Here is a 27,082-nt window from a genome sequence, read left to right as displayed (position 1 = left end):
GCCTGTCATCTCGACTGCTAGTGTTACAAGGCCGTTGGGATCCAGCACGGCGTTCCCTATTACCCCCTGAACCCACCGATTCCATTTTCTGCTAACAGTCATTAAATCTCGAACAACGCTAGCAGCAATGTTGCGATACGATAAACCGCAATCGCGATAGCCTATAATCCGACCTTTATCAAAGTCGGAAACGTGATGGTACGCATTTCTCCTCCTTAAACGAGGCATCACAACAACGTTCCATCAGGCAACGCCGGTCAACTGCTGTTTGTGTGTGAGAAATTGGTTGGAAACTTTCCTCATGTCAGCACGTTGTAGTTGTCGTCACCGGCACCACACTTGTGTGCATGCTCTGAAAAGCTAATCATTTGCATATCACAGCATCTTCTTCCTGTCGGTTAAATTTCGCGTCTGTAGCACGTCATACTCGTGGTGTAGCAATTTTAATGGCCAGTAGTGTAATATTTTTCCTACGCAATTGGATTAACTTACAGTTTTATACATTTAGAGCAAGCTGCTACACGTCGCACCATCCAGAAATTCTACCTAACTCAGCTTGTATCATCCTACAGTTACTTACAGACGACATTGTCCCGCACACCAGAGCGTCACCTGCAAACAGCCGGAAATTGCTGTCTGTCAGGTCATTTATGTATGTAAAGAATTAGTACGGTCCCATCAAACTTCCCTGGGGCGCTCCTGGCGATATCCTTGTCTCTGATAATCAGTCGCAGTCGAAGACAACTTACTGAGATCTAGTGCTTAAGAAGTTTTCGAGCCACTCATATCTGGGAACCTGATTCACATGCTCGAACCTTCGTTAACAGTACACTATGTGATCAAAAGTATCCGAAAACCCCCCAAAGCATACGTTTCTGATATTAGGTGCATTTTGTTGCCACCTACTGACTGGTACTGAGTATCAGCGACCTCTGTATTCATTAGACATCGTGAGATGTCGCGGAACTCACGAACTTCGAACGTGGTCACGTGGTTGGGTGTCACTTGCGTCATACGTCTGTATGCGAGATTTCACAGTCCTAAACATCCCTAGGTCCACTGTTTCCGATGTGATAGTGAAGTGGAAACATGAAGGGACACGTACAGCACAAAAGCGTACAGGTCGACGTCCTCTGTTGACTGACAGAGACCGCCGACAGTTGAATAGGGTCGTAATGTGTAATAAGCAGACATCTATCCAGACCATCACACAGGAATTCCAAACTGCATCAGGATCCACGGCAAGTACTGTGTCTGTTAGCCGGGAGGTGAGAGAACTTGGATTTCACGGTCGAGCGGCTGCTCATAAGCCACACATCACGCCGGTAAATCCAAAACAACGCCTCGCTTGGTGTAAGGAGCGTAATCATTGGATGACTGAACAGTGGAAAAGCGTTGTGTGTAGTGGTGAATCACGGCACACAGTGTGGCGATTCGATGGCAGGCTGTGGGTGTGGCGAACGCCCGGTGAGCCGGCCGTTGCGGCCGAGTGGTTATAGGTGCTTCAGTCCGGAATCACGCGGCTGCTACGCCCGCAGGTTCGAATCCTGCCTCGGACATGGATGTGTGTGATGTCCTTAGGTTAGTTAGGTTTAAATAGTACTAAGTTCTAGGGGACTGATGACCTCAGATGTTCTGTCCCTTAGTGCTCAGAGCCATTTGAACCATTTGAGCGCGCGGTGAACGTTATCTGCCAGCGTGTGTAATGCCAATAGTAAAATTCAGAGGCGGCGGTGTTATGGTGTGGACGTGTTTTTCATGGAGGGGGCTTGCACTCCTTGTTGTTTTGTTTGACACTCACAGCACAGGCCTACAGTGATGTTTTAAGCACGTTCTTGCTTCCCACTGTTGAAGAGCAAATCGGGGATGGCAACTGCATCTTTCAACACGATCGAACACCTGTTCATAAAGCACGGTCTGTTGCGAAGTGGTTACACGACAATAACATTCCTGTAATGGATGGCGTGCACTGAATCCTGACCTGAATCCTGCAGAACACCTTTGGGATTTTTTGGAACGCCGACGCCGTGCCAGGCCTTACTGACCCATATCCATACCGCTACTCAGTGCAGCACTCCGTGAAGAATGGGCTGCCATTCCCCAAGAAAACTTCCTGCACATGACTGAACGTATGCCTGCGAGAGTGGAAGCTGTCATCAAGGCTAATGGTATGCCAACATGATATTGAATTCCAGCATTAGCGATGGAGGGCGCCACGAAGTTGTAAGTCATTTTCAGCCAGGTGTCCGTATACTTTTCATCACTTATAGTATGTAGTGAGGTACCGTGTTACTCGCTTTCCGGAAATCCGGGAATATGACATCTACCTGTTACCCTCCATCCATGGTTTGCAGGATATCGTGTGATAAAAGGGCAAGCTGTGTTTTGCAGGAACGATGCTTTCTAAATCTATGTTCCACTCGCAAATAGAGCGAGGGTAAAACGACTGTCTATATTCCACCGTACGAGACTTGATCTGTCGTATATTATCTTCGTGGTCCTCACACGTAATATGTGTTGGCGGCAGTAGAATCGTTCGGCAGTCAGCTTTGCTCACAGCGATAGCTTGTCTCTGTTTAGGAAACTCTTCTGTCTCAGGGAAATTTACTATATCTGAACTCAAAATACGTTCAAGAATTCGGCAGCAAACAGATGTTAAGGATATAGGTCTGTAATTATGTGGGTCCGTTCTTTTACCCTTTTTGTTTACGGGAGACACTTGCACCGTTTTCCAGTTGCTTGGGACTTTGCAGTGAGCAAGAGATTCACTATAAATGAAAGATAAGCTGAGAGTCAGTTCTGCGGCATACTTCTTTCAAAATAAAATTAGAATTCGCTACTGATTCCGACTTCTTGGTTTACAACTCTTTCTGTTCCTTCTCTACCCCAGGGATGCCTATTGTTATTCATTACGTCCTTCATATTGGATTCTGTACGACAGTCGAACACCCATGTGTTTGTTGCGATCCCCCATCATGAGTGACTTCCTAAACGTGAAATTTAAAACTTCAATTTCCCTTTTGATGTCTTCTGTTGTTACAAATTTCTACTAAAACATTCCTGTCGTCATCTGCGCGTTATTCTTTAAACCGAGAGTGCGACAGTCTCTGCTTCCTCAGATTTATCCGAATTTTGTTATCAAATCACGATAGGCCTTTCCCAACTTTAAACCACTTGTTGGGCGCATACTTTTCCAGAGCACGATTTACAATCCGGCTATACTTTGTCCATATCGCCTCTACGTCAGTCGTATTGGAACTAGTTGATGTCCATTGTCTAAGTGGGATGATAAAAATCGCTTATCTACCCATCCTAGCATAAATCTCTCCTAGTGTTCTTAACGGATTTGTAAACTTTATAACCATCGTCATGAAGGTATCATCATAATCACTAGATCTACATCTACATCTACATAAATACTCCGCAAGCGACCGTATGGTACCTCGCGGAGGGTACTCTTTGCCGCTAATAGTCATTTCCTTTACTGTTCCACTCGCAAATAGAGCAAGGGTAAAACGACTATCTATATCCCTCCGTATGAGCCCTAGTTTTCCGTATATTATCTTCACGGTCCTTACACGCCATGTATGTTGGCGGCAGTACAATGGTTCGGCAGTCAGTTTCAAATGCCGGTTCTCTAAATTTTCCCAATAGTATTTCTCAAGAACAACGTCACCTTCCCTCCAGATATTCACATTTGAGTTCGCGAACAATCTACGTACCAATTTTGACATGTGTATGTGTGTGTGTGTGTGTGTGTGTGTGTGTGTGTGTGTGTGTGTGTGTGTGTGCGTGTGTGTGTTTTTCTGATGGAGTCACTTTGTGTAGTTCAGTTGAAACTTGCGTATTTTTCGCCACTGAAATACTGTACTGTTGGAATTACTCACGTTTTTAGAACAGTTTGGATGTGTAAATGTGTGATTTTAGGTTCCTTTGTGCCCTAATCAATTATGGTATACAGATCGAACGATGGACATTCACATAAGCTGCTTAACGTATAATTGGTTCAGTAGTGCCAAGTCACTCCAGTACTGACAAAATCTTCAGTGTCGCTAGTGGTGGTAAAAACTGTGTTGTTCGAACGTACTTATAACAAATTGCTTCGACGTCTTCCTTCAATTTGATCTGGGATGGATCCCAAACACTTGAGCAGTACTCAAGAATAGGACGCACCATCGTCTTATATGAAGTCTCTTCCACAGGTGAACCACTCTTTTCTCAAATTCTCCCGTTAAACCGAAGCCGACATTTCGCATTCCATACCACACTTCTGTCATGCTCGTTCCGCCGCATATCGCTTTGCAACGTTACGCCCAGACTTATAAACGACTTGGAAGAGTCAAGCAGTAATAGTATATCCGAACATTACGAGTTTGATCTTCCTCCTCATCCGAATTAACTTAAGTTTTTCCACATTTAGAGCTAGCTGCTATTCATCACACCGACGGAGAAGTTTGTCTAAGTCGTCTTGTATCTTCCCCTAGTCACCCAACTTCGACATATTACTGTACACCGTGACATCATCAGAAAAAAAAACGCAGACTGCAGCCCACCCTGTCAGTCAAATCATTTATGTGTACAGAGAACAACATGGGTCCTGTCACACTTCACTGGACCACTTCTGACGATACCCTTGTCTCTGACGAACACTTTCCATTGAGGACAACATACTGGTTTCTATTATTTAAGAAGTTTGCGAGCCCCTAATATATGTGTAAACTTATTCCATATCCTCATACCTTTGTTAACAGCCTGCATTCGGGCACCGCGTCAAATGCTTTTTGGAAATCTAGAAATATGGAATCGGAGAAACTGAGTTTCGTACGAGAGAGAGATGCTTCGGCGAACAATGCTGCTTCATGGACATAAGCTTCTCCGTCTCAAGAATGGTTATTATATTCGAAGTGAGAATATGTTAAAGGGTTCTACAAACAGAAGTTAGGGATATTTATCTGTAATTTCACCGGTACATTCCTTTACCCTTTTTATTTACTGGAGTCACCCGCGTTTTTTTTTTTTTTTTCAATTCGCTTGGGATTTTGTGTTGGACGAGAGATTCACGATAAATACAAGCTAGGTAAGGGGCCAATGCCATAGACTATTCTCTGTAAAACGGAACTGGGAGTCCATCTGCACCTGGTACTTTCAAATCTCTGTGTTGTTTCTCTACGCCAGGTATGCTTATCTCCATGTCGTCCATACGGGAGTCTGTACGATGGTCAAATGACGGCAAGTTTGTACGATCTTCCGGTGTGAACGATTTCTTGAACGTGAAATTTAAAACTTCGAATTTCGTTTTGCTGTCTTCAACTGCCACACCAGATTGGTCAACAAGGGACAGTGTGGAAGCCTTAGACCCGCTTAGTGACTTTAGGTAAGACTATTCCTGCCTCTATACTGACACTTTCAATAAGGTCAGGCCTGTTTGTATCTACAAGGCCTAAAATATTTCCATTCCCTGTGGGCTGTAGAACTAGTCACTCGAGATAGTTTTCGGAGAATGTGTTCTAAGATACTCCAGAAAGCTGTCTCTCTGCACCATCTAGAGTGACTCCATGGACGTCGCAGTCTAGACGTAGTAGATCAAAGTCACCTCCATCTAATATTGCGTGATCTGTATATACCTGCATTACTAAGCGCAGGCTTCCTTCGAATGCCTATACAACTGAAACGGCAGAAACTGGTGGCCAGTAAAAACGTCCGATAATTACCGTTAGTTCACATACGCGTGCTACACGTGTCCAGATAACTTCACTAACAGACTCATTTACCCCTTCATAAGCACATTTTGGTCAGCTTTAATCAACGCTCTCCCTGCTATTGTACCTCGTCTGTCTGTTAGAGATACATTCATTGTCCGGTAAATATTTCGGAGCGTACTACAGCGGATTTCAGTCATCTGTCTGTACTGAGAACAATGTAAACCTGACGACTTTCCTGGAGGGCAGACAATTTTGGAACTTTTTTATGGCTACTTCCACTATGCACTGTTAAAATTGTGACAGCCAAAACGTCTTTACTTCGTACGAGGCCTCATTTCCCTCTCTGCACATTGACTGGAGAGCTTTCGTAAGAGGACTTCAAACTGCTGCAGAGCCTAGGAGAAACGCCGTGATCACAAGTGCCCTGCTACCCATGTAGTTGCTTCTTATGCATAGTGTACCCCTGCCCTACCTAGCGGAGTCCTACAGTTCTTCGCCCAACTAATGCAGGTCTAGAGATCTACTGACGAGACCATCACAAAAATAATGGAATCTTTGGTTGAGACCTTTCACTGGGCTCCAAACCACACGATAACGGTCAACTCTGGGAACAATGAGCTCTGCTTGCGCTCTAAAAACGATTCTATCACTCTTCCCCACTTTGCTAGCCACCCATAGAAATTGAGTACGGGGGGACGCGCTCATAACCCAAGCGACAGGCATCCATGGTGGCGACATGAGCCACAATCTGAAGATAATTGCACCCTTCTTAGCTGCAGGCAGGGGCCCTTCCGCAACCCAGATTAGGCTCCCAGGCAGACATACCGAGCATACATTGGACTTCATTCAAACGCTCTACGCTAATTGCCTAAGGGGCTCCAAACGCGCCTAACACTGGTGCCTTCTATAGCTAACAAACCCCTCCTCCAGTTTCCCCACTGGGAACCTGCTAAAGACTGAAATGACGAGGCCAGGTGCCCAGCCACCACATTGACTGTCCCTCCTAAAATTATTGTTGTTCAGTAGGTTTGCCTTTGGCTACTTTGTGAATTTTAGATCCCATATTTTGGAGATCTGCGTTTTTATTTAATAGTTCTGTTATTATATTTAGTAGTCTACATTTAACGAGAGCCTTGGTACTGAGGGTTGCAATCGGTAATATTGCTGCCATCTCCAAAAGCTTGTTTCTGTACATAACTTCCAGTAAGCCTACTCCAAGTGCAGTTAACATGTCTGATGGACAGTTTAAAATAAAAATTACATTGTGACACTTGACATGGACATTGTGTGTACTGTTGTACTCTTCGTCCTCCCTAAAATGATTTGTCGTCAAGTTTGTTCGGCACGGGATACATGAACTGCTTTCCTCCAGTAAATGGCTGTACACCCAATTTAGACTGCCATTTTTTTGTGTGCTTGCTAACTTTGCTTAGTATTTTAGTCAGCAGGATTGTTTTGGCATCTCGCTGTAGTTAGGTCTAAGAACAGAATGTCAGCTACCTGATTGGGACATTATTTTTAGCCAAAGTGTTTAGTAACAATTTAGATGTGGAATTTGAATGGTAAGCACTTAATCTGAGGAAAATGTCGAATCAAAACAGCTTTGGGCCATGTAAATTTCCAATTGTCATTTTATTTGAGCAACCAGTTTCAGCGCTACATTACGCAATCTTCAGGACCCCTAACAAACGTGTAGGAGGAATCCCACCTCTGGTCCAGTCACTGACAGGTATCCGTAGATGCTCGACACATTGAACACTTTGATGATCACCTGCCGACCGAGGTCGATCAGAAGGCGTGAAGATGGCGTAATGTGGAGCCGAAACTACTTGCTCAAATAAGATAACAAATGGAAATATAGGCGGCAAAAGGTGTTTTGATTCGGGACTTTTTTATTGAACAACCAAGGTCTCGCAACCATCTGTATAAAGATGGACTCACAGAGAGTTATTTTGAGACTCCATAGTTTCGTACTAGGTACCAGTTTTGACATGTGTATGTGTGTGTGTGTGTGTGTGTGTGTGTGTGTGTGTGTGTGTGTGAGTGTGTGTGTGTGCATGTGTGTGTTTTTCTGATGGAGTCACTTTGTGTAGTTCAGTTGAAGCTTGCGTATTTTTCGCCACTGAAATACTGTACTGTTGGAATTGCTCACGTTTTTAGAACAGTTTGGATGTGTAAATGTGTGATTTTAGGTTCCTTTGTGCCCTAATCAATTATGGTATACAGATCGAACGATGGACATTCACATAATCTGCTTAACGTATAATTGGTTCAGTAGTGCCAAGTCACTCCAGTACTGACAAAATCTTCAGTGTCGCTAGTGGTGGTAAAAACGTGTGTGTATGCGTATGTGTGAGTGTGTGTGTGTGTGTGAGAGAGAGAGAGAGAGAGAGAGAGAGAGGTAGGGAGAGAAAGATGAATAAAGCCAATTGATGCAATTGACTTGAAGCCTGGGATCTTTTTGGCCTAGAAATACGGTAGAGTTGCAATATTCGTAATTTTTAGAACAACTTAGATGTGTAAATATTTTATTTGAGGGTTCATTGTGCTGTTCTGAACGTCTAATACAGACATCAAACGATGGGCATTCACAAGTGCTGCTCAACCTGCAGCTGGATAACTAGCGCCGAGTTACACCATTACTGGCAATATTTTCAAGTATTTTTCGTAAATAATCTAATAACTTCGAATGTGACGCCAGTTTATGCATTATTCAGGTGAAGCTTATGCATTGTTGACATAGAAATACTGCACTATTTTCGATTTTTTGCATGTTTTTGAACATAACACAAATTTCAGATCGATGGAAGACTTTAGGCTGCTAGCACAAGTGAGTCAGTGCCGGCATTTAAAAGTTTCTTCGATTTTTTGAATTTTTATATTTTGTTTCAGTAATGTTTGAGTTTCCCTCTAGTATAACTGGGTCAGTTACACCATCTTGCTCTTCTGAATTGCGCACCACCACCCTCTTGATGATATCATGCATTCAAGGTCATTGTCGATGTCATTGCTCCTGGCATGTGGCCAACCCACAATAGTGCTTGCACTTTTCGAGGTAACAAGTGCAAAGTTAGCCCGAAGTAATGTTGCTGTTCTACTATTACATTTGTCATCTTCAGGAGGAGCAGCTGTCACTTGGGGATGATCATTTAATGCTCAAGTTTTTGTCCAGGTCTTATGTGGCCCGAAAACCAAGAATGATTTATACATATAATGAAGTCATTAAATAAATCATTATATTTTGTTGGGAATCACTAAAATATAGATCTGCTAAAAACTTAATGTGCTAAGGACACTTATTACACAGCAGGAAAATGTATCATATTTTGATATGGTTCTAAAACCCTTCCATCGATTCACCACTGAACAATACACAATGGAGACAGCAGTCTGTCGTTCGAGTACTCAAGGCGTACACTGCCGTAGGTCTCTGACCACCACACGATATATTCTGCTGGCGCTGTGCACGCCCTTATCACACAAACACCATAAGCAGTTTGTTAACTTAGTGTTGACAAATCACCTTCTAAGCAAGAATCAAGAAGACTTCACCAACTGTCATAACAGCTAACCCTGGACAAGAAAGAGGTGATTATCACAATCTTTTTCGATACTGTCAGTGTCTATGTTTTACTTACTGTCATAAAATTTACTGACAACACAGTACAGGGTTTCTGCTCATCTGCTCATACCTGATGTTTCAACAACTGTGCCTATTGCGTGGAACGACGAAGTCGCAATGGCACCAGGCACCATCAGCAGCTTTTTTTTTTCTTTCAGTTACTGCCTGACAGCTCTGATTTCTGCCACCAGTTATGTATCTGCCCCCTCCCCTCTTCTCTCTTCATCACTGCTTCAGGCATTGGTAGGAGTGACCGACTTGTGATAAGTGGAAATTGGACCAATCACGTCTCTTGCTCTACATTCTCATGCTGAACAGTCCGCCTTTAACATTTTTTTAAAAATGTTAAGGATAATAAGTTGCCGTCTCTTCACCTAAGAATAGATGATTAATGCAGCTAGCCGCCAACTTTGTGTAATGTCTTGTCTGTATAGACGTGTATCTGTTGCCTTTAAGATCCCTTCACCTTCACACAAATCTGTACAGTAAAGTAAGGGCCTCCCATTTCTTGGCTGATCCGTGATAAGACAGGCGAAAAGTTAGGCTAATGGAGGATTATGAGTCTTATCCCTATTTTCATTCGCTCTCTCTCTTTCTCTCCTTTATCAATGTACGGGTTTTAATGTAATATTTCATTACGTGAAATCAGCCAAATAGGATCTTTGGTGGAGTCCTTCGTCTTGGTAATCAGCAGCTGGCTTGCTGTAAGAGAGCTTTACATTTATTATTACTATTGAACATTGCATTCAGTCGGGAGAATCAATCGTGTGGACAATTTGTTCCTTTTACGAAAGATTGCGAATTCCAGATGTGTACGAAGCCTTTTTGGACGATTTAACACAGACTCAGTGATTGCAGGCTCTCTTCGACACATTGAAACATCCCCACTAATTACAGGGCCAACGTGATCTTCAAATGATTTAGAAAAAAACTCATTCGTTCATTCACTCCAGAACAAAAAAGTCACAAACCTTATTTATGAAGGAAATTGTGTATTAAATCCATGTCCATTACATATCCAGATCTCCGGTGATTCCACGTCTTAATTATTTTCCGTTTACAGTCTCTTTCTCTTCAGACAAACCGTTAGCGGCACAAATGTTAATTGGTTCGTTTTAGCGAGAAGAAAAGCAGAATATGTATCTCTCAGAAACACGTCAATCCCTCAACAGATACTCCAGAAGCTGTCCTAGTTACCACTCTAACAACCATGGAGAATGCATATATGCATCTCTGTTATTTCAAAGAATAAGCGCACTAAAAAATACTTTGGTGTCGTCGAGCTGTCGCCGCATATGTTACGAGAAAATCAGATCAGATACTATTCCAAAGTGAATGAATGTGGATGGTTTGATTGACAATGATTAATTGGTGCGTGGTAGAGGGTATTTTCTGTGGGGACATTACAATGCCCCTCGCAGCGAGCGAAGTTTGTGAGCCTAATTTTGATTTACCGAACACACTTCGCGAGCTATCTATTAGTGTGGGTAACCCGGAAGTGATGAGTGTCAGTCCTCCGACTGAAAAAAAATAATTATGTTTAAGACAGACGAAGAAAAGAAACATTGAAAACAGAAGAAATGAAGAGACAGGTACCGCGGCTGTATTGCTTTTACGTGCATCAAGGTGTTACGTCTGCTGTGCACAACCAAGGAAGATGATCTTTCATGAAACTGTTATCAGGGTCTACCCATTCGGGAACTTTCTTAAGCACGGAAACCTTGGAAAACCTCTTAAGCCTAGACCCCCAGCCTACGGTGCATAGAAGATAGGAAAGCCTACAGAAGAGAAAAAATAATTTTGAAATTGATCTCTAAAGGAAAGATAGGGATCGATTTACATAACGATTTGGAGGAGAGTGATTTTTGCCTCTAGCAAAAAAATTTTACAATAAATAACTCGAGGGATTTTTTTTTGTTTTTTTTTTACAATCTTGTTCCCAGGACAATATCTTGTGGTGCTGAAACTCCCCCGGATCTTGCATGTCCCCGACGTCCACATTTGTAGTCGGTCTTCTACGCGGCCCACAATGGGAAGAGTAGAAGAGACAGGGATACCAGATATCACATGCAACATTCATTCCAAAAGAATTAGCAACTACCGAAAGGGAAACTCTTCCTGTAAAAGAACTGGTTAGGTTGCACCGTCCAAGATTCTCCTTTTTGAAAACAAAATCCCTATGGCTTCATGCATCCTTTTTCTTACGATGTACTGCAAGGAATTTAGCCATTGACTTAAGGTTTCCATTTATCCATTGACTAATGCTGTTGCCGAAAACATCATAATATTTACTCTAGTTTGCATTTTCTTTTGGACTTCGCATTACCACTTGTGCTTATAAATCCAAAAATTCTGACACATTTTCTGTCAATGATTTATTCTTCGTAATTTAAAGGATTCATGCCACTTGCAGTAGATTTTGGATTCAAATCATCGAATAATGGAAAGTGTGGTTCATTTTATGCAAAGACATAATCCATCATTTCCTTGAAAAGTCATATCATTTATCTATACTCATAAAATTTTTATCCTAAATACATATATTTCTCCGCTTGATTGCTGTAATGTAAAAGTTATTAGTATTGAGGAATGTGGATTCACTTCTTTCATTTATTCTCTGATTCATCCGGCATTCATACATGCACATATATGGAAATGGATTTTCAAACAAAATTCCAAAGTGAACAAGACCCATTAAATAACTACTAATTCTATGAATATTACTTTCTTTTGACATTCAACAATAAATCAAGAACTCTTAACGTCTAATTATGACACTTTTTTGAAGTTCAACATCAATCAGTTTCTCCTCTCGTTTGATGCGAGTCTCTTACAAAGCATATCTGTGTCGTCTATATCGATTCTAACTCTCGCGCCGACGTCAATTGTTTTGCGCGGTATATTATCTTTGCGGCGTTAACCGTCACTCATGATTCACTGCCTAAACGCGTCACTTCACACGTTTACACATCTACGCGCACTTGAAATTATATATGAACATTCACTGGGAACCTCTTTTGATTATGCAGCGTCATTTTTTGGGAAATATTTCTTTCTTCTTGAAGGTCATTCAGATCCTTTATAAATCTTGATGACATTAGCAATGCTAAAGTTCCATGTTTACCCAAACACAAGTGAAGCCTACCTCCACTATCTTCTTTGCAGCACTCGATAGTAATAGTTAGTCACTATTTCTACAATCTGTGTCACTGATTAATTATTTCAGTTTAAAGTTTTCTAACACTAAACACACACAGTTTATTGTTATGTTTTTACGAGAGTTCATCTCTGTCACTCGCAACACCATTCCTCCCTATCTTCTAATCTTCATTAAATTTTTTCAAGTCGTTATGGGAAAATAACCCTTTAATTTTGTTAGATCCTGGGTATGCTAACAGATAAGCCCCAGGGTTCGGAATTTGTAGAATGATGTATGGGCCAGTATATAATAACTCCCATTTCTTTATACTCTTCTTCATTAAGGATGATTTGGTATGTCTTTTGACTAGTACCTTCTCTCCGACGTGGTACGCCTGTACCCTCTTGATTAATTTGTCATATTGTTGTTTTCTCTGATCAGCCTTTTGCGTCATATTTAAGATGGCTTGTCTTATGTTTTCTTCCCAAGGCATCTCAGTTTCCTGAGTTTTGGGCATATGTTCAGTCCAGAAGTTTTCTTCTTTTGCCTCGAACATCAATTCATGAGGTTTATATCCAGTGGAGGAGTGGGACATGTTGTTGTATATCTGCTCAAATTCTTCCACATAATTTGCCCACGCAGTCTGCTTATTATGGCAATAGGTCCTCATAAATCGATTGAACTCTCTAAAAATTCTCTCCACCAAATTGCCTTGTGGGTGGTAAAATGATGTTAGTATGTGTTTCACACCGACTTGAGACAAAGCCTGTTTCCATCGGAGTCCCGTGAATATCTTAGCATTGTCTGTTATGATCACCTTAGGTATACCAACATGTGGAAGATAATCCCTTGTCAATCTTAATACAATTACTTTGGCTGTAGCCGCCTTTATCGGGTATAGCTTTACGTATTTCGTACACACATCGAGAAATGCCAACACGTATCTAAAACCTCCTCTTGAAGTAGGTAACGGTCCACACAGATCGCACGAAATTAATTCTTTTGGTTCTTGGACTAATATAGAGCATATTGGGTGCTTACTCCCTTTTGAATCCAGCTTTGTTTTTTGACAGATTATGCATTTCTTCAAGACCACATGCACTCTGCGCTTTATGTTGGGAAAATAACAGTACACACTTATCTTGTCTGCACATTTTGTCGCACCAAAATGTCCCCAGGTTAAATGGGTGAACCAGACAAGTTTCTCTATTTGCGCCTCAGGTATACAAACGCACCAACGGACTTTGTTTGGCCTTCCTCAGCGGAAAAATAATACGCTATTTACCAGCTTGTAATAATTTGCCATCTGATCCGAAGGTTGCTGTTGTAACCTTTGAATAACACTTCCCCATTGAGCATCTCTTTTCTGTAACTGTGCCATATCCGCACACAAATTGACGTAGTACGTCTTATATGGATTTTCCTGCAGCAGCAATACTGGGAATTCTGAGTTATTATTTACTTCAATCTCTTTGGTCAAACCCTGTGGTGACCTTGATAGAGCGTCAGCAATAATTTTTTGATGTCCTGAGACATGCACGATCTTAAATTGGTATTGTTGCAGAGCGAGAGTCCATCTAGCCAGTCTGGGGTGTAACAGTTTACACGTTTGTAAAAACGTTAATGATTGATGATCGCAATATACGATAGTCTTTGACCCACATAGACAATAATGAAATTTTTTAAATCCCCAGATGACCGCAAGAGCCTCTAATTCTGTCGTCGTGTAAGTTCGTTCACAGTTGGACAAAATACGACTAGCAAACGCAATAGGACAGAAGGTGAGTTGTCCATTTATCTTGCGTACTTGGAAAAGGCACGCTCCAATACCCACATTCGACGAATCTGTTGACAAGTAAAATTCTTCTTGCATGTCCGGATGGTACAAAAGCGGTGCATTTACTAATTGCTTCTTTATCTCTTCGAATGCTTCTTTACACTCTAATGCCCAGAGCCAGGGCACATCCTTCTTCAGCAGACTATTTAGAGCTGCTGCGTTCATCGCCTGATTTGTTATGAATCTTCTAAAAAATGAGGCAAGGCCCATAAACCCTTTTAATTGCCTCCTATTCCTGGGTGTTGGAAACTTACTAATCGCAATTAGTTTCTCCTTGGTTGGTAAAATTCCCTTTGCGTCAATTATATGCCCCAGGAACTTGATTCTGTTTACTGCAAAATGGGATTTCTGTAGGTTAGCAGTTATTCCCATGGTTTTGAACACGTCCAACACTCGGTTCAGTAAGGTAATATGCTCCTCCCAAGTTTTCGATGCAATAAGCAAATCATCAACAAACACTGTTATCCTGCTTCTGAGTTCTAGGCCTAGTGCATAATCGAGAGCTGCTATAAAGATTCCAGCACTAATGTTGAGTCCGAAAGGAACTACAGTAAATTGGTAACTTCTTCCGGAATAAATGAAAGCTGTATACTTCCTTGATGACTCATCCAGCTTGACTTGCCAATAAGAGCTCCGCAAATCAATGCTCGTCAAATATTGGACATCCTTGAACCGTTGTATAAGTTTGTCTATGTTTTCCGGATGTGTTCCCACTGGAATTATGATTTTATTTATTTCTCTGGCGTCGAGTACCAGTCTAACAGTCCCATTTGCTTTTGGCACGACTAACAATGGGGAGCAGTATGGGCTTGTAGAGGGTTCGATCAAACCCCATTTCAACATGCGATCTATTTCCTTTTGAACTTGAGCCTTTAACCTCCAGGGAACAGGATAGAAAGTTCTACAATACGTTTCGTGCGGCTTAACGTAGAGATGGCATATGTATCCCTTAATAACTCCTGGCCTTTAATCAAACACGTTTTCATACGCTAATAATAATTCTTTGAGCTGCTTCTTCTGATCTTCGATAATGCAGTCGGATTCATTTAATTTTTCACACACTAATTGACCGAAATCTTCTTTGACTTGGAATTCATTAATTACGTGCTCTTTCGAATTTTGTGCCGTCCTGATTACTTGCACACTGATACCACTATTATATTTTCTCGTAAGGCTTTCTTTTTTCAACAACTCCTACTCAATTTCTTGTTTATTAACATTCAACCAAATTTTTCCTGTTTTAAAATCTATTCTGCATCCGTATTGACGTAGGCTGTCGACTCCGATAATGCAATCTACCACCAAATTTTTCACGACAACGAATGTGCTTAATATTGCTACATTTCCGACTTCTACACTAAGTAGTGACTGCACTTTTACATTAGCCGATCTAGCCCCAACGGCGCCTATTATTCTGCAATTTTGAACGGGAAAAATTGGTACTCGTCTTATATTTCTGATCTTGTTGAACAGAGCCTCCGAAATAACATTTGTGGTTGCAGCTGTGTCTAAAACCGCCACTATAGGTACGGTCTCCAAAATGACTTGCACTTCGGCTACTGCCACCTTTTCCTTATCCTCATTTTGTGGTTCTAAGTCCTCGGTCAGTTCATCTGCCAGTAATCGTCCATCATTATACGTTAGCATGGGTACACATATCCTGTTGCCCCTCAACCAATTGTTGACCGCTCCTCCGGGGCACGAGTGAGTCCTTACAAGTTTGTTGGATTTTGATTTGTTTGCTGGTTGACATCATCCGTCACTTCGGTAATTACCGGTTGATTCGCAGATGTCCGTCCCCACTGATGTTGGTTATTTGAATTCATTCCCCCCGGTTGATTCCACTTTCTATTATTGTTATTATTCCAGGCTTGGGGTCCGAAATTCCTTTCGTTCCCCCACACGGGATTGTATCTTTTCCCGTTACTGTAGTTCCTTGAATAGCCCCTCGCAAGACTATTTCCTGGATTATTATTGAGATTTTGAGGGGATTCTCCATTATTTAGCGATCTCTGTTCATTCCCTTGCCTACCGTTTGGCGGAGGTTCTATCTCCCTATATTGGAATCTGTTATTACGGGCTTTCTGGTTGTTCTCTTCGATAATATCTATATGGTCTAACGTCGTGACGAACGACTCCAAGTCTTTGTCGTTGCCGTAAATCAATTGATTCCGGATGCTAGTTGGTAGTCTTGCCTTAAGTATGTTTATTATGTCTGGCAAGGGCATAGGTCTGTCCCAGTATCTCGTTTTATTTATATATTTTTCGAAATACTTTCTAAGGCTTCCTTTCGAAAAGGAGAAAGGCTCTGGGTAGAGCACCTCCTGCCTTAGGCGTTCCTGTACCCCTTCTGACCAGAACTTTGCTAAAAACGCCTTCTCAAAATCGTCATATGTCGAGCAAACAGAATACATGTCCGAGGCCCAGATCGCCCCCGAACCTTGCATATATCCTGTAACAAAACTGATCTTCTGCCACTCCGACCAATTTCTGGGTAGCACTCCTCTGAAACTACGAATAAAAACAATTGGATGGACCCCACTTTTGTCAGGGTTAAAAATCTGGAATTGTCGATGCTTTATCATTTTTTCTTCGGCATGGCAAAGGCTTTCGTAATCTCCTTTAGATAAGAATTCACGCGAACAACCAGCTTGTGGCAATTTAATGTTTGAATTGCTTACACAAGTCGGTATTGTGTGCGAATGGGCAGTGACTGGCTCTATAGTCGCTGCCAACTTCTGCTGCTGCCCTGTATTCATTTGCTCTGATCTTTGTTGTGAAATGCGTATCGACTCTTCTATCGTTTGTTTCCAATGCTCCAAATCAGCGCCCAGCTGCTGTCGCACCTCCTCAAGTCCTTTCGCAAACACATTCTCATCCTGTTTGCCAGGTAAACTCTGGAATGGTGCCTTAACGTTTTGCTCAACGTTTTCACACATTAGCCTTTTGTTTTCTAATGTGATTTCGGATAATTTACCCGTTAATACGTTAACTTGGTGGTCTATAACGTCTTGACGCTCTGTCAGATGTTCAACGCTTTCCTTTAGGTTAGTCTGTGTACGTGCCAATTCAGGAAGTTGCGCAATTGCACATGACATGGCGTCTTTCTTTGGTACTAATTGCGGAACCATTTCCACTTGTTCCCGTACAGTATCTATCTTAATAGCCACATACTCCTTCATTGCGACACGTACGCGGTGAGAAGATTCCTCACATTGTGCTTTCACCAATTCTATTTGTGCAGTTAATTTTCGTTCCGTCTCTTCGGCCTGATCTTTGAGTTCCTTGGTCTTCGCCTCTATCCGCTGCTCTAATTCGGAAAAACTGTCTTGTAACTGCTACTTAATCTCGTCCGGACTAATTTCATTTCTTCTTGAGTTTGAGTGACTGTCACTAATTGTGCTTTAATATCGGTTTTCAGATTTTCCTGCCCTTCAGTAACTGAGGCTAATTTCATATTCAAATCATTTTGCCCTTCAGTAACAGGATAATTTCGCGTTAATGTCGGTTTTCAAATTTTCCTGCCCTTCAGTAACTGAGGCTAATTTCGTATTCAAATCATTTTGCCCTTCAGTAACTGAGGCTAATTTCGTATTCAAATCATTTTGCCCTTCAGTAACTGAGGCTAATTTCGCGTTAATGTCGGTTTTCAAAGTATTCGTACTCTCGGTTATCATCTGCATCTGTCTCATGATAATTACCAATGGATCTAATCCATGCCGCGTACTTGCTGTTACACCTCCAGCCGTGTCTACAGTGCGTTCTATTGCGCTATCTGTAGCCATCGGTCCTACAACACTTCTTACTGCATCATTATTATCAGTGCTAACAGCTGAAGGCTGTTGCGTGCTGCTATGCTCTGCTTGATTCATCCTAAACATTGCCCTAGTTAAAACCATATAAATGTTCTACTGTCACTATATGTATAACTCCCTTCTACTGTCACTATATGTAACTCCGTTCATACAAGAGTACTTCTGTGTCCTTTCTTAATGTACATATACAGGTAAATGCAACTGGGACAGGTCAATCAAAACACACCTAACATGAACACGATTAACCAATGTTCAAATATCAAATAACACTAAACAGAAAAGCGTATACTTCAACTATAATAGCAAGCTTTAACAATAAAAACATAGATATGGTCTTTACTCTACGCCCAGCGTGCTGTCTTTCGGCTTTATTTGTAGATCACCTGCGAGTCTTTCCTCTCTTTTCCTAGCGTCAGTTAGGTTAGCTCGTCATAGTTGACATGAAACAGAGAACCAAATTATTTTAGCAACGTCCAAAAACGTGTCCTGTCACGGATCGGCCATTTTAACATTATTTAAATGTTAAGGATAATAAGTTGCCGTCTCTTCACCTAAGAATAGATGATGAATGCAGCTAGCCGCTATCTCTGTGTGATGTCTTGTCTGTATAGACGTGTATCTGTTGCCTTTAAGATCCCTTCACCTTCACACAAATCTGTACAGTAAAGTAAGGGCCTCCCATTTCTTGGCTGATCCGTGATAAGACAGGCGAAAAGTTAGGCTAATGGAGGATTATGAGTCTTATCCCTATTTTCATTCGCTCTCTCTCTTTCTCTCCTTTATCAATGTACGGGTTTTAATGTAATATTTCATTACGTGAAATCAGCCAAATAGGAGCTTTGGTGGAGTCCTTCGTCTTGGTAATCAGCGGCTGGCTTGCTGTAAGAGAGCTTTACATTTATTATTACTGTTAAACATTGCATTCAGTCGGGAGAATCAATCATGTGGACAATTTGTTCCTTTTACGAAAGATTGCGAATTCCAGATGTGTACGAAGCCTTTTTGGACGATTTAACACAGACTCAGTGATTGCAGGCTCTCTTCGATACAACTGAAACTTCCCCACTAATTACAGGGCCAACGTGATCTTCAAATGATTTAGAAAAAAACTCATTCGTTCATTCACTCCAGAACAAAAAAGTCACAAACCTTATTTATGAAGGAAATTGTGTATTAAATCCATGTCCATTACATATCCAGATCTCCGGTGATTCCACGTCTTAATTATTTTCCGTTTACAGTCTCTTTCTCTTCAGACAAACCGTTAGCGGCACAAATGTTAATTGGCTCGCTTTAGCGAGAAGAAAAGCAGAATATGTATCTCTCAGAAACACGTCAATCCCTCAACAGATACTCCAGAAGCTGTCCTAGTTACCACTCTAACAACCATGGAGAATGCATATATGCATCTCTGTTATTTCAAAGAATAAACGCACTAGAAAATACTTTGGCGTCGTCGAGCTGTCGCCGCATATGTTACGAGAAAATCAGATCAGATACTTTTCCAAAGTGAATGAATGTGGATGGTTTGATTGACAATGATTAATTGGTGCGTGGTAGAGGGTATTTTCTGTGGGGACATTACACCCCCACAGTGTTTTCACACTGGATAGGCCCGAGAATTGAGTTCCAAAAGTGGGATTATTTGTAAAAGTTTTAGCTTCTCGTTTTACCGGTATTTTCCACTATTTCTCTGCCCCTTGAGTGTCACTTACGTAGTTGTAGAAGTGGTAGTAGTAGTAGTAGTAGTAGTAGTAGCAGTAGTAGTAGAAGTAGCAGTTATGTGCCAATACATTCAGCTCGATCTTCATACGCATGCAACCATAAAGTCATCAAACCCATAGAAAGCAACAACAATAACAATAACAAAAACAATAAAACAACAGACATGAAAACATACAAGTAAAACACACCACAGACATATGTACACCCATGGACACAAACAGCATACATACAACAACACCAAAACCTACACATTCACACACCTCCATCAAAACACTGGCACATGCATAAACATGCAACCACATGCTCACTTTGTACATTGAGTACCTCTTCTTATGACTGATGAGAGCAAAATATTTATGAAGTATATGATGTATCAGACATCATTTGATCTGTTGCACTGATTGCAAGACTAGCACTTATGCAGCTCCTTGTAAACATCACGAGAAATAAAATATACAGGGATGAAAAGGAAGATTGTTGTGATTGTTCAGGAGGCATCAGAAAGTCGTACTGTAGCCATATTATAATAGCCATGAATCATCAAGCTTGATGAGCTCTATCCTGGATATGAAGGTGTCGATGTATGTCTGTATTGTGGCCGACCATATGAACCCATCTTATTACTGAAAGTGATTATCAGCAGTTGAGCGAAAGTATGATAGTGACTGTACTAATAATGTCAACATGGATGGATAGATATGGTTATTGTGCTTCTCAATGGACACACACTGCTGAAGTTTTAACACATGAGTGCATATTATAAGTGGCATGCCGCTGATTCTGCTACTTTTCACTGGCTGACTTTATAATAGAAGTTTAATGTATTTTCATATTCCAGTTTTAAATGACAGCCTTCAGTTTTTACGTACTACAGTCTTTTTCCGAAAATACAAAAGATACTCCATTATTTTACGGTTTCTCCAAATGTGAAAACGTGTTCGGAGGCAGAACATGGTCTTGTACTTGAAACATATATTCGATTGATATTTAAAAGCACTGCTATCGATAAAATCTTGTCAATACTGTACCACTCACCAATAATCAGTAAGTGAAATACAATTAAGTAGAAGAATTATCAAAAACTAATTACCAGTTAAATACATTCTGGAACAGAACCTATTGGTACTGACAGAAATTTCAATTTTCAAGACAGACAAAATAGTTAATACTTTAAACAAACTCAGTGCATTAACAAATATAATATGTTCCATGGTAAAAAGAAACTGTTTCTCTTACAAAGTACAAGGTAATACACAACCAATAAGGTATGGCTTTAAAAAGCCATCTTTCGTTTCAATGTACTAGATATACACAACCAACGAAGTGTAGCTTAACGTTGCACATGTAATATAAATAGTTCTATAAATATATAGCATTTTACTCACTGTAAAGTGCTGTGCATGAAGAACTAACAATATATTCTAAATAACTTTAAAAAACTATATAGCACTTAAACATGTAGAACACGAAATATTGACAAATGCTGCCCAATACACAACCTTATGTCCAACAATAACAAAAACTAGAAAATGGCAGGAATTGCGTATGCTTTCCTCATGTGCACTCCTTTGTATGATTCAGTCAGTAGACCGAAGTACTTACCACAACACATGGTATGTTCCTGTGCACACTATTGTCCAGGTAGAACACACTCCCATAATGTGCACAAGTGATCCTCCAATATGGCTCAGAACTTCTGGCAGCTGCAGTGAAACCTTGATAAGGTTTCCGGATGAAATAGATAACTGTCGCTAATTCTCATTTCCATCATGTTATCTGCATATGACCCAAAATAATACGTGCTTCTATCGTTTATTGAACTGAATTTGACGTATTAAGAAAGTGAACCATGTCAGCTTTCCAGTAAAGAAACCTTATTTAATGCTAAATTGAAAGTCTGTTTCTCTGCTATTTCATCAACAAAGTAAATAATCGCAAAAATTACAGCAACTAGGTTATAACCTTGGAAGATCAAACGCAGCACTTAACAATATTTAATGGAATTTTTTCGCCATGGTTGTTTTAACTGTTTTCTTAATTATACACCTTAAGATGTTTTGGCTCAAGCCATTACCATAATCACATTAAAACTCACATGCCCACAGTACAGCTACACGTGTGAATTTGATGAGCGAAAGTGTATCAACAATCTTTAAATGTAGCTTTAGAAATGGTTTAAGACAAAACGATTTAACGTATATAATTAAAAAAAATAAAAAGTGATCAAGATGGAAAATTACATTATCTAGCAACAGTGATTGTGGACCGTTTTTATGGTTCAAATGGTTCAAATGGCTCTGAGCACTATGCGACTTAACATCTATGGTCATCAGTCCCCTAGAACTTAGAACTACTTAAACCTAACTAACCTAAGGATATCACACAACACCCAGTCATCACGAGGCAGAGAAAGTCCCTGACCCCGCCGGGAATCGAACCCGGGAACCCGGGCGTGGGAAGCGAGAACGCTACCGCATGACCACGAGCTGCGGACCCGTTTTTATGATTTTGTGTCATTTAAATCCACTTATAGTTTAAATATCAAGTATACACTGAGATGCTCTAATACAGCAAAACACGTTAAGACTCAACACCAGGGCCTACTGGGAGTGATGACAATCTAAAGTACATGCACACATTTTTTACGTGGTAGAAATGACTCATTTCAGCCATGTTTAATTTTTATGCAGCATAAACATTTTTTACTTCTGCACACTTGGACTGTTTGAGACTGGCGAACTGAGGGGTAAAGGTTATAGAGCCACCAGAACTGATGCCTTCTGTGGTGGAAAACAGAACTGTGGACCAGTAGCCTCCCTGAGCAGTTAGTAGTCTCTCCTATGGCTCTTTATCAGATAGTGTATTATTCTATATGATTATTCATATCATTCAGTGCCTATTCATGTCATTCAGTATCTATTGTTTGCTGCCAATCTATCTTAACGTTTAAATACGGATCATAATAAGATCAAGATTATCGAGATGGCTTCAAGACATTAATTAGTCAGAAGCCAAAACTCTTTGAGTTCATTATTCAAGTGTAATGAGTGCACACCTTCAGGAATTCCTCCAAATTGGACAAGTATAACTTTTTGGTACTCTGTGAATACACTAGCAGTAACATTAGGTCAAACTCTAAACATAGCTGAACACATTTACAACTACCAAGAAGGCATAATTGTTCCATGTATAGCAAAAATGAACTTCTGGAAGCACTGGTCATTCAGTAGTTGCTTACAGCAATGACATACTGCAAAGGTTTAGTCAGGAAAGCTGACAGTATTTCTGTAATAAAATAGATGCCAGCATATCATATATCTGTGACATTTACCATTTTGATTGTACACTTATTTTCACTATATAGATAGAGTGGTAGCTTCATCCATCCTCGTACATGGCAGTGAAATCTTGACATCCAAAACAGGTCGTGATATGATGTTCTGTGCAAGTAAATACACTATCTTGCTCAGAAGCAACCTTCCCCTCGCTGTATCACACAGTAGATTCATGTTTCAAACTCTGAAGTTAGCTAATTAATGGCCTCTTTAAATAACTATAATTTCCTTTTGTAAATAGTAGTTACTAGTTATCGAGTGCCCCTGACTATAAGACAGCCTATATACATTTTAGTTTCTTACAACACATTATTATCACTTCCCTCATTTTTGCATTAACATTATCAACAGTTATTATAACTAATACTACTATCATTACCTATATAGTTGCTACTGAGTTGCTATTGTTTCTAATATCTTTACTTATTCCACTAGAAGTGGAATTACAATAGCTATTTCGCCATTGTTTGTATCTAAACTTAGTCCCAAGCCTATTACCCAGTTTCACATACCATTTAGATGGTGACAAATATTGAACTATATGAAATAACGTAAATTAATTACAAACTACGCCTGTATACACTTTATTCAACATATAAACGTCACTATCGAGGTTATTACATGTTCGATATGCTAGCCATTAATGGCGGTGATGTGGCGCAGGCGAATAGCGAAATTCTGCATGACCCGCTGAAGTGTCGGAAAATCGGTGCTGTCTATGACCTCTTGAATGGTAGTTTTCAGCTCAGCTACTGTTTTGGGGCTATTTCTGTGCATCTTGTCTTAAATATGGTCCCACAAAAAGGAGGGCGTGTGTTGAAATCCAGAGAATACGGTGGCCAATTGAAGCCCATGCCAGTGGCCTCTGGGTACCCCAGAGCCAGAATGCTGTCCCTGAAGTGCTTCTCCAGGATAACAAACCCTCTTCTGCTTTGATGGGGTCGAGCTCCATCTTGCATGAACCACATCTTGTCAAAATAAGGGTCACTTTGGGGAGGAAATCATCTTCAAAAACCATCACGTAAAATTCGACAGTCTTCTGGCCAAGGATCATTGATTATTCGGTGACTAGACATTGCACGCCACACAGTCACCCGTTGAGGGTGAAGAGACTACTCGATCACGAAATACAGATTCTCAATCCCCAAGATGCGCCAATTTTGCTTATTGATGAACCCATCTAAATTAAACTGGGCTTCCTAGCTAAACCAAATCATATATGTGTATAGTAATTCCCATCATGCCTCACAGCCAACTGTGCAGTTTGCATGTCCTAGTGCAAACCATTCAGAAGGTATAACGATTTTATTTCATACAGTTCAATAGTTGTCACTCTGGGTGTATATTGGTAATTATCTGTAACAGTACAAGAAATAGAAATTCAGGAAGAAATACTCAAAAACATCCACAAGTTTTTCCACTACAGTAAAGTCTGTTTGCTGAATAGTCTATCGTGAGTTGTTTTAAAATTTATACTTGTGTTACTGCAATTTTTAATGTTTCATTTCCATCTATCCCTTGTATCTTAACATCTGTCAAATGTGAGTAAACATACAGAGTACTGCAGTATTCAACAATGTTGGCATAACTTAACTGTCTAATCGTTCTACTCTTTGCAGACTGCCTATTGCCGGAGCTTGAAAGCATTACACTTGATAAATGCTGACAAAGTAGTTGATTTGGCAATGAAAATATTGAAGGCAGCTCTCTCCGAAAAGTTGCAGAAGAGGGTAAGAAATGATTCATTTTGTTATGTATTTCTCTTAGTGCTATAACTGAGGGAAAACCATAGAACAGGAGTAGAATATTTCTGTAGGTTCTGGCTCACTTTCCATTTTCTAACTCACTCACTTGTTTCCCTTACTCATTGACTAGTAAATGAAAACTTATCCAAAACCTACAGAAATATTCTAATACAGTCCACTTTTCAGGTCTAACTAGCTTAATTTCATTTAAATTATTTAGAGCACTTAATAGAAATGAATATTTTTTCATATCATATTCACCAATTTTCAAAATAATTATTGTTTTCATATAAAAGGGTAACATAGGAAAATAAAATTTAGTACTTTTTGTAAAAATTTTGCTAATTCTTTCTTTTTGAGCTGCGATAAGATTTTTATGATTTGTTGTTTGATGTATGACTTATTCACAGTTCTATCACATTCACAAGTAACATTAATTTCCTGATGTCCTGATATACATTCCTTACAATTTTTGTAATTCACTAACATTCTTCATCTCTAGACAGTCAGCATACTGCTTTAGCTGTTTGGTATTGTCCATTTAAAGATTATAAAATTTAATAGGAAAAAAAATAAATTCATTTTCAAAAACTGCGAAGTAGCCACCACATTGTCGTTTTATGGACTCCTCTGACCCTATGTACACAGCACTACATGAAGACCGACTTGTGTCTTAACAGAAACGCTTCATTTATCTGAGCTGTTATTAAGTACATATGTGAAGGTGTTGACTGTTTTGTCAAATGGCTAGCTCTACTCCAACCACAGATACTTCAACAACTTGGTGAGATAATGGCCAAAATCCTTCAGTCTACATACTTGGTTTAGAGGTATGACAGAGTGAAATAGCTCTAAGATTGTATATAAAGTTGATATTCGATTGACAAAGTGCTACTTTCATCAGTTTATTACGTATGAATAGTTTGTTATGAAATTCTATGAAGTTATGTCAGTGTCTGATTTGGTAGTGTAACTTGTTTAAAATCGAGAAATGCGTCATATGCTTTGAGAAAATTAATTAGATGATTAATATACCACATTTCCTGTGGGAAATCTTCGTTTCTTCCATTTTTCAGTTATATGTTCTGTAGTTTAATGTGTTCGAATAATGAAGAGTCAAGTAACTGATTCTGAACCTACATATCTAAGAATTACAATTACAAACACTTTGAATCAGAACAAACACACATAAATTGATGTGGGGAAGGATAAACAATGATTGTGTTTTATTCAGAGGACACTTAGAGAATGTAACAGATCTACTAAAGAGAGTGTAATGGGATCCTTTTCAGGTAGGGTTGACAGAGTACATCGAAAAACTTGAAAGAAGAACTCCACGTTTTGTATTATCATGAAGTAAGGGACAGAGTGTCACTGAAATGATACAGGATTTGCAATGGACATCATTAAAGCAAAGGATTTTCTCACGAATTTCCAATCACAAACTTCCTCCTCTGAATGCGAAAATATATTGTTGACGCCGACCTACACACTGAGATACGATCAGATCTTACATGGAAACATAGAGATGTTCTTTCTATGCATGCACAATACGAAACTGGAATAATAGAGAATTGTGAAGGTGGTTCGATGAGCCCTCTGCCAAGCACTTAAATGTGATTTGCAAAATATCCATGCAGATGTAGATGTAGATGCAGATTTATTCGATTTGTCTGAAATGTAACAAATACAAAACATAGCATATCAAATTCAACTGAGTTATAGTAATCTGTTCGAAATTTTTCTTGTCACTCAATTCTACAATTTATACAGTTTGTAGTTAATAAACATTATTGGTTGACAGTTATATTCTTGCTCCAGGATTGTTCAATTGCAATAAAATTAATCATTTGTATGTTTATTCGAAAGGGTTAGATCAACAAAAAAACAAGAATTTATAAGAAGGGATGAAAAAATTGAAGATAAGCACAATAAAAAATTACTACTCTTGTTGGAAAAAATGAAGAAATTATTCCATTAGATCTGTGTCCAAATAATTCAGTTATCGTATTTGATGACAGCATTCTTTAAAATCAAGATGTAGTTACAGAATATTTTACTTGAGGAAGATATAAAGGAATAGACTGTTATCATTCAGTTCATGAAATATTTAGGTTTGGCTTCCGTGTCACACTAATTTGGCTTATAGTGCATGTTGTGTC

The 27,082-nt window shown here is 39.9% G+C and overlaps 2 protein-coding genes across 2 annotated transcripts in view; both read left to right on the top strand.

The window, feature by feature from the left end:
- The window catches only part of LOC126191560 (retinol-binding protein pinta-like), a 282,679-nt gene that overhangs the window by 59,634 nt on the left and 195,963 nt on the right, over nucleotides 1-27,082 (top strand). The window lies entirely within an intron of this gene.
- LOC126191559 (retinol-binding protein pinta-like) overlaps nucleotides 1-27,082 on the top strand; it is a 301,411-nt gene that overhangs the window by 235,229 nt on the left and 39,100 nt on the right. The window contains exon 6 of the mRNA XM_049932472.1: nucleotides 24,795-24,905. Coding sequence (XP_049788429.1) covers nucleotides 24,795-24,905 — 111 coding nt within the window. The remainder of the gene's footprint in view (nucleotides 1-24,794; nucleotides 24,906-27,082) is intronic.

This window comes from Schistocerca cancellata, chromosome 6 (genome assembly GCF_023864275.1).
Source record: "Schistocerca cancellata isolate TAMUIC-IGC-003103 chromosome 6, iqSchCanc2.1, whole genome shotgun sequence".
Taxonomy (NCBI): Eukaryota; Metazoa; Arthropoda; class Insecta; order Orthoptera; family Acrididae; genus Schistocerca; species Schistocerca cancellata.
This window is presented reverse-complemented; position numbering and strand designations above follow the sequence as displayed.